Here is an 8444-nt window from a genome sequence, read left to right as displayed (position 1 = left end):
TCGTAGAACCTTCCGGATCATTTTAAATCACATAAAATGACATCCTATATATGAATCTTATTCTCCGGACCATTCCGGAACTCCTCGTGATATCCGGGATCTCATCCGGGACTTCGAACAAAACTTCGAACTCCATTCCATATTCCATATCTCCTTCTTCGGCTCGAGGAGTTTCTTCGGTTTGAGGATTTTCATTTGTTGATTCATTCTGCTCCGAGATTGATGGAAAAAATCTCTTCATCTTGTGTTCCTACAACATTAAATTGACTACAAAAAATTGTCAAATCAACTCAATTACAAATGTGAAGTCTACGCTACGTCTAGGGTTAGGGCTATGGCGACACCGAGGCGATCGGCCGCCGCCACCCAAACCATGGACGGGAGCGCTACGGTTTTGAGAGATTTGCGAGTCTACGACGGTGGGGAAGAGTCAAGGAGGATCACGTCGGTTGTGGGGAAGGAATATGACCGTGTTCACCAAGAAGTCTCCTCAGATTGGATCGCCAGGTCACGAGATATATATCTGCCCCAGGGAGGACGAGTCCCAGACCTGATCAAGATCTTCGACAACCAATCGGCCACCTACGATCCAGGTGCGAACTCCGCTGTTGTTTCGCCGGTAAGCATGTCTCTGGTTGGCGGTGGGGGTGATCATGGGGGTACCGGTGAGGTTCCTACCCACCCGAAGCCGTCGACTGGTGCCATCCTTGCGGTGGAGCAGCCGGATAAGCGCTTAGCGATCATGAGTGCCGCCGATGATCTGGAGAGCAACTGGGACGGAGCTGCGATGAAGGAGAAGAACTCGGGGCCAGAGGCGATGTTGTCCGGAGGCGCGAGTTTGGACGATGAGTTCTGTATGGAGGAGGAAGATGAAGAGGAGACCTTGCCAGCGGCTCCCACGGTTTGGCGTATGCTGGCGCGGTACTATTCCCTCAAGGCGGCGAACTTCAGCGTGATTCACAAACACTTTGCAGAGGTCTGGCGCATCCGTGGTAAGATGATTTTCAAGCCCCTGAAGGACAATTTCTTCATCATTACTTTCAACAGAGAGGGAGATTACAAGTTTGTTAACCAAGGAGGGCCATGGATCCATCTAGGAGTAGCCTGTCTGATTGCTCCGTTTGTTGATAGTGAACAACCTTCAGAAGCGGTGCTGGATACTGTCCGGCTCTGGGTACGGTTCTATGATGTTCCATGGAAGAAACAGACGAAGGAGTACGGAGAGTTGCTTGGGTCAAAATTTGGGAAGGTTGTCACGGTTGATGTGGATGCAGAAGGCCTGGAGTTGAGCGAGTACCTGCGTGTGCGTATTGACTGGCCACTAAACCAGAGGCTGCTTGCACGCTTTAAAACCACCAAGGGGCAGCGTTCGATGATCTATCACATGAGATACGAGAGAGTACCCTATTATTGCTTTCACTGTGGCTTCATTGGTCACAATGAGGAGCAATGTGAGAGAAGGATAATGGGAATTCAGTCGCTGCAATATGATGCTACACTCCGATGCTCGCCAAAGCGAAAATTCCTGAGCCGGGCGGTGTCTACGCCGGATGAGCCTGCTGTAAAGAAATTCCTGAATTTTAACACGCCGGAGGGAAGTGTAAACTCATCTTCCCTGGGTATGCCGCCGAATATGGGACGCCAAGTACAAACAGATAAGGGGGACGTGGCCGCAGACATCCCACCAGCTGTTGATGCCCAGGATGGTTTTGAGGAAGAGGAGCGCCGGACATGGGAGGAGGAAGAAGCTGCCTTGGCAAACACTGTCAACAAACTGCAACTGAAACTGAGCAAGAGTACAGGAGATGGTGTTGGTGCGGTACAGGGAGTGGATGTGCTGGAAGGAGAGGCTATGCATGGGCAGGGAGGAGGAAGTGGCAAGACAGAGGTTGTCCTGGCGCCAAATGCCATACAGATCATGCAATCTATGTTGGGGCCAGACCAGGGTAGTCGCGGCTCTGGGCCGCACTCCAGCGATATGATACCACCAATGAGAGGTCTGTCTCAGATAGGACTGTCGCAGAACAGCGGATCTGATGTATCCATGACGGAAGCTGATTCAATCTTGGGGAAGAGGATGGCGGCTGAGGATTGTGCAGCTGAAGCTCCTGGTCAGAAACTAGACTTGTCACTAGCCCTTAACTACAGTGTACCTTCGGGCGGGAAACCAAAGAAAGGGAGGAAGGCGGGTGCAACAGCAGGGGCAGGGGAGCAGAAGGAGCCATCGGAGGACAGTGTAGCAGCAAGAACAAGGAGGAAGATCGCGACGGGACATGTGGCGCCCGGTACCCTGACGAGGTCAAATGGAGGACCTCGTCAGGAGAAATGAATTGTCTCTCGTTCAACTGTTGGGGGGCCGGGAATAACCCGACAGTGCGTGAACTTGCTACTATTTCCCAAGTTTGGAGTCCGCGTTTGTTTTTTATTTGTGAAACTAGGCAAAGTACGAATAAGATGCGTCGCTTGCGTCATAGGTTAGGTTTAAAAGGTTTTGCTGGTATTAGTAGTGATGGTCTTAGTGGTGGTTTGGCTCTTTTCTGGCATGATCAAATAAGTGTAGAAATCCAAGATATTAATGAAAGATATATTGATGCGTATGTGCGTGACTCTCCAAATGCGCCTCAATGGCGTATCACTTGTGTGTATGGTGAACCTCGGGTGGAGGATCGCCATCTTATGTGGGACAAACTCCGAAATCTTAGAATGGGATCAAATCTCCCGTGGCTTGTCTTGGGTGATTTTAATGAAGCGCTCTGGCAGGAGGAGCACTTATCATGTACCCTTAGACCAGTTAACCAAATGGATGCCTTCCGTGAGGTTTTGTATGATTGTAATCTAACTGATCTTGGTTTTTCAGGTGTGCCGTATACATATGATAACAAAAGGATCGGAAGAGCAAATGTACGGGTCCGCCTTGATAGAGCCGTGGCTTGTCCGGAGTGGCGCGACCGCTATGCGGATACTAGGGTACTACACCTCACATCTCCCGTCTCGGATCACTGCCCCATCCTTGTGCAAATGGAGCAAGAGGTGCGCATGCCGCAAAGACAGGCCAAGCGCCAGTATGAAATTTTATGGGAAAGGGAGTCTGACTTGGCAGAGAGAATAGCAACAACCTGGGGTGAAGCGGGGCACAAGAATGATTTGGCTGATATTATGCAGGGCCTAGACCGGGTGATGTCTACCCTACAGACTTGGAGCAAGCACAAATTCGGTAATATATTGAAGGAGTTGGACAAATCAAGGAAGCGACTAGAGGCTTTGAAGATTGCAAATGCAGACCAACGTGAAATACGTCAAGCCACGGACCGAATGAACGAACTCTTGTACAAAGAAGAGATGCTCTGGCTCCAGCGGTCCCGAGTAACTTGGTTAAAGGAGGGAGATAGGAATACAAAAATTTTCCATCAGAAGGCGGTCTGGCGGGCGCGTAAAAATAAAATCAAACGACTCAAGGACAGTGAAGGTGTTTGGAAAGATGCACCGTCTGACATGGAAAGGATGGCTGCCTCATATTTTAAAGAATTGTTTACTCGTGACCCTTCACTAAATTCTGATAATCTTATTGCCTTAACCAAGGAAACGGTGACTAATGAAATGAATGATATTCTATGCAGAGACTTTACAGATGAAGAGATTGGGGACGCCTTATTCCAAATCGGTCCTTTGAAAGCACCAGGGGTGGATGGATTTCCGGCTAGATTTTACCAACGGAATTGGGCCACTATAAAAGAACAGGTCCTAAATGCTGTCAAGTTATTCTTTGCTACTGGACATATGCCGGATGGTGTCAATGACACTGCTATTGTTTTAATACCGAAGAATGATCAGCCGGAAACCTTGAAGGATTTTCGCCCTATAAGTCTCTGCACGGTTTTATACAAGGTTATCGCGAAATGTATGGTCAATAGGATGCGGCCAATGCTGGGAGATATTGTTTCAATTAACCAGAGTGCATTTGTCCCAGGTAGATTAATTACAGATAACGCATTGGTGGCCTTCGAATGCCTGCACTACATTGAGCAAAATACAAATTTGAATAAGGATTTCTGCGCCTATAAGCTGGACTTATCCAAGGCTTATGATAGGGTGGATTGGGATTTTCTGAAGAAAGTGATGCAAAGGATGGGTTTCTCTCGCCGATGGGTGGACTTGATAATGTCGTGTGTCACCTCGGTGAGCTATAAGGTAAAGTTTAATGGGAATCTCCTGGATTCATTTTCTCCTTCTCGGGGCCTCCGACAAGGTGATCCTCTCTCTCCATTCCTTTTTCTATTTGTTGCGGATGGTCTGTCAACACTTCTACAAAATGCTGTTGATAATAATGTCATTGATCCGGTTAAAGTGTGCCGTAGTGCACCAGGTGTGTCTCATCTCTTATTTGCAGATGATAGCTTACTCTTCTTCAAGGCACAAGGGACACAGGCGCAGAGCATCCTCCAAATACTGAACGTCTTAGCCTCGAGTACGGGTCAGCTCATCAACCCCGCAAAGTGCTCGATTATGTTTGGTAATGCTTGCCCCACAGTACGACGGGCTGAAATCAAGCAGGTGCTTGGAATACAACAGGAGACGTTTGAGACAAAATATCTGGGGCTGCCAACACCAGACGGGAGGATGAGTAAGGATAAATTTGAGAGTCTTCAGGCGAAACTAGCCAAATGCCTAGTGGAATGGGATGATAATCATAAGTCACAGGCTGCAAAAGAGGTCCTGATCAAATCTATAGCACAGTCAATTCCAGTGTACGTGATGAGTGTCTTTAAACTCCCCCTTGGGCTATGTGATGAGCTAACCAAGATGATAAGGCGCTATTGGTGGGGAGCGGAAAATGGAAAACGAAAGACACATTGGGTCTCCTGGGACATTATGTTGCGACCTAAAAACTATGGCGGAATTGGGTTCAGAGATATGCGCCTCTTTAACCAAGCACTACTTGCTCGCCAGGCTTGGCGCCTGCTACAGTACCCTGAAACTTTATGTGCACAAGTTTTAAAAGCTAAGTATTATCCTAATGGTTTTTTATTGGATACTGTATTTTCAGGAAACGGATCCTCAACATGGCATGCTATTGAGTATGGCCTCGAGCTGCTCAAACAAGGAGTCATATGGCGAGTTGGAAATGGCTCGCAAATTAGAGCCTGGAGGGACCCGTGGATCCCAAGAGAAGCAAGCCATAAACCACGATCAGAACAAGGAAGATGTCGGTACAGGTGGGTGGCAGATTTCTTACTGGCAGATGGAACATGGAATATGGAGCGTTTAGAACAATACTTTGTCCAGGAAGACATTAATGACATTACACGCATTAAACCTTCAACAAGGAATGAAGATGATTTTGTGGCTTGGTTTCCAGAGAAGAACGGGTTGTTCACAGTAAGAAGTGCATATCGGTTCGCACTACATAGGAGCATGATGCAGCAGGATCGGGGTGCCACAAGTTCAAGGCCGGATGGGGCTAGTACAAGTTGGAAGCTGATTTGGAACTGTCCAGTTCCACCCAAAGTCCGGAACCTGGCTTGGAAAATTTGTCGAAACGCAATAGCAACTCAATCCAATATGAAGCGTCGGGGTATGGCAGCCACGGCGGTGTGTCAGATTTGCGGCCGAGAGGACGAGGACGCCATCCATATTTTCTTCCGCTGTCCGCATGCACAAGGACTCTGGCGAGCAATGTCGGAGGAATGGAACCTGCCGAATATTGAGGTGCTGCGTCCGGCGGGGCAGGATTGGCTGATGAATTTGCTCCATGCATGCTCGGAAGATCAGCGGGCGAAAACACTCATGACGCTATGGCGGATATGGCATGCGCATAATGAACTCACACATGATAAACCTTGCCCGTCCATTGAAGGCTCAAGAAGGTTTTTGGTAAGCTACGTAGACTCCCTTTTAATGATCAAACAGAACCCATATGCGGATATAGTGAAGGGGAAGATGGTGATAGATCAACAGCGGGGCTTCAAGAGAGTTCCACAAGCAGATAACAGGCAACAGGGAGAGAAGCAGAGGTGGCTGCCACCGCCAAGCGGTCAGGTCAAGCTGAACGTAGATGGAGCGTATTCAGCTGATGGAAGGGCGGGCATAGGCATGGTGCTACGCGACTACCAGGGAGAGGTCATTTTCACAGCGTGTCGACAACTGAGGAATTGTCAAGCTGCTCTAGAGGCCGAGCTCCTGGCAATCGAGGAAGGAATCAAGCTCGCCTTACTCTGGACTCCACTCAACCTTATAGTGGAATCAGACTGTTTGGAAGGTATCAAGTGGATTCAGCAAAATACTCCAAATGTCTCGGTTCATGCCTTTCGGATCAAGGCCATAAGAGACCTGTTAGGGGAAAGAGAAACTAAGCTAGTAAAGATTAGTAGGGATGCAAATAATGCAAGTCATGAGCTTGCAAAGTTGGGTAGGGTCCAGGGGAAAACAGAGATGTCTCTGGGTGTCCCCTTGCCAGAAATAGCTGATATTATTGTATCTGAATGTAACCCTGCTATTTAATAAAGTCTCTTTTCCCCCCGCAAAAAAAAAAAACTCAATTACAAATAAACCTTGTCCAATCGAATGAAATCAGTACTACCTAGCTTAGTTCATGTGAGAGCAGAGCCACAACAGCTGGACGGCGGCCGCATCCCTGGCCAATGGTCGCGTGGAGGAGGAACTAGATGGGGCGGTAGAGGAGCTGCAAGAATCGGAGGTGGTCACCGAGGCATGGAAGACTGGTGGTGCCGCGGTGGCGGACAGGGAGGGGTGCAGCTGCGCATGGCGAGACGGGTGTTCGGGGAGCAGAGGAGGCTGGTGATACGGGGCGACGGGCGGCAAGCGACCTGGCGACGTGGCTAGTGACGGCGACGCGCTTCTGGCCACAACGAGCACAAACAAGGAACGCGAGCGAGTAGTCCCGTGCGAGCGAGGAGGGTTTCCTCCGGTCACGGGCTCTCGATCGAGCGAGCAGAAATGAAAATTGAGCCAGACTTGGGCTTGGGCTGCATCCCGGGCCAAAATTAATTTTTCATAGATAGTAAGGACATTTTCGGGGGCGCGCATTTCGGACGCGTAAATTATCCGTGCGCGTCCGTTTGCGTCACCCGCGAGCGCGAAAATAACCGTTTTTGTCCGCGCGTCCGTTTGCGCCTGGGTGGCTCCAGCGGGATGGCGCATTTATTTTTTCTACTTGTTTTTTTCTCTTCTCCAGCGGACTTGCCGGTGTGGTAGTGCCTGCGGCTGGCTATATTGTCGAACACTTCGACGAGCATCTCGCCGTTCCCCTCGTAGAGGAAGGTGAGGCGGCAGCCGGGCTCGGCGCGCGAGATCGCGGGCGAACTTGTCCCACCGTGTGTAGGTACATCTTCTGCCCGTCGAACAAGACCTCGACGGGCCACCGGCGAAGTTGCGAGATGGCCTCCCGTAGCTGCACCTGGCCCAGGCCGTCTCGACGCCATCGACGAACTCGGCAAACTTGTCTGGGAGCCACTTGATGCCGAGTGGGTCGTCGTCGATGCGAAGGAGGAACTCGAAGCAGTGCTCCTCCTGCGAAGACGAGGAAGACGCAGGCGACGGCGATCGTGGGGCTGTAGCTGCTCCACGACGGCGGCCCTGCCCCGACCCCGGGGGCGCCTAGGCCCGCAGCCTCGAGCGCCTCGCCGGCCACCAGGACCCGCCATGGACTTCCTCGCGGGCCTAGCTGCGTTGCGGGAACGACTAGGTGGCGCTACGGTGGAGCTTGTGGCGGCTAGGGTTTGTGTGGAGGAGTGGATGAGGAAGAAGAGCGCACGCTCTCTTTATATAATTCATACTAATAAATAAATAATACAAACATAATATAAAGCAAAATTTGAGAGAAAAAAAAAAGAAAAAAAAGTCAATGCCGAGGGTGGCCGTCGGTGTAGGGATTCGTTGCATAGAAAACAAAAATTTTCCTACCGCGAGAACGCAATCCAAGCCAAGATGCAATCTAGAAGACGGGAGCAACGAGGGGATGATCAAGACTCACCCTTGAAGATTTCCAAAGCCTATAAGAGTAGGCTCTTATTGCTGCGGTAGACGATCACTTGCCGCTTGCAAAAGCGCGTAGAAGATCTTGATCACGGTGCCACGATCAGGCAGCACCTCCGTACTCGGTCACACGTTCGGTGTTGATTACGACGTCCTTCTCCCCGTTCCAGCGGGCAGCGGAAGTAGTAGATCCTCCTCGGAATCCCGGCAGCACGACGGCATGGTGGCGGTGTTGATGGAGATCTCCGGCGGAGCTTCGCTAAGCATATGCGGGAGAAGTAGTGGAGGAGGGGTGCTAGGGTTTGGGGAGAGGGGCGCCGGCTAGGGCACCCTTGAGGGGTGCGGCCATGGTGGTGGCTTGAGTGGCCGGCAGCCCCTCTCTCCCCCTCTTTATATAGGTGGAAGCCCCAAGGTTTAGGTCAAAGTGTCCGAATAAGACCCCAACATAAAAC

The 8444-nt window shown here is 50.4% G+C and overlaps 1 protein-coding gene across 1 annotated transcript; it reads left to right on the top strand.

Moving 5' to 3' along the window:
* The first annotated feature begins 373 nt into the window (after positions 1-373).
* Positions 374-6498, top strand: LOC139838960 (uncharacterized). The gene is made up of 3 exons (XM_071828973.1): positions 374-2285; positions 2858-5376; positions 5908-6498. The coding sequence occupies exons 1-3, from the start codon at positions 374-376 to the stop codon at positions 6496-6498; spliced, it is 5022 nt and encodes a 1673-aa protein (XP_071685074.1).
* Positions 6499-8444: the final 1946 nt, after the last annotated feature.

Source organism: Lolium perenne, chromosome 4 (genome assembly GCF_019359855.2).
Source record: "Lolium perenne isolate Kyuss_39 chromosome 4, Kyuss_2.0, whole genome shotgun sequence".
Classification (NCBI taxonomy): Eukaryota; Viridiplantae; Streptophyta; class Magnoliopsida; order Poales; family Poaceae; genus Lolium; species Lolium perenne.
Note: the sequence above shows the minus strand (reverse complement) of the source record. Positions and strands in the feature narration are given on the sequence as shown.

What these genes read in the sequence shown, in the direction of transcription:
- LOC139838960 (XM_071828973.1), top strand. Translation starts at nt 374, where the DNA reads ATGGACGGGAGCGCTACGGTTTTGAGAGATTTGCGAGTCTACGACGGT. An exon ending in GACGGGACATGTGGCGCCCG is followed by an intron (nt 2,286 to 2,857) that starts GTACCCTGACGA and finishes TTGGTTTTTCAG; the next exon opens with GTGTGCCGTATACATATGAT. An exon ending in AGAAGAACGGGTTGTTCACA is followed by an intron (nt 5,377 to 5,907) that starts GTAAGAAGTGCA and finishes ATGATCAAACAG; the next exon opens with AACCCATATGCGGATATAGT.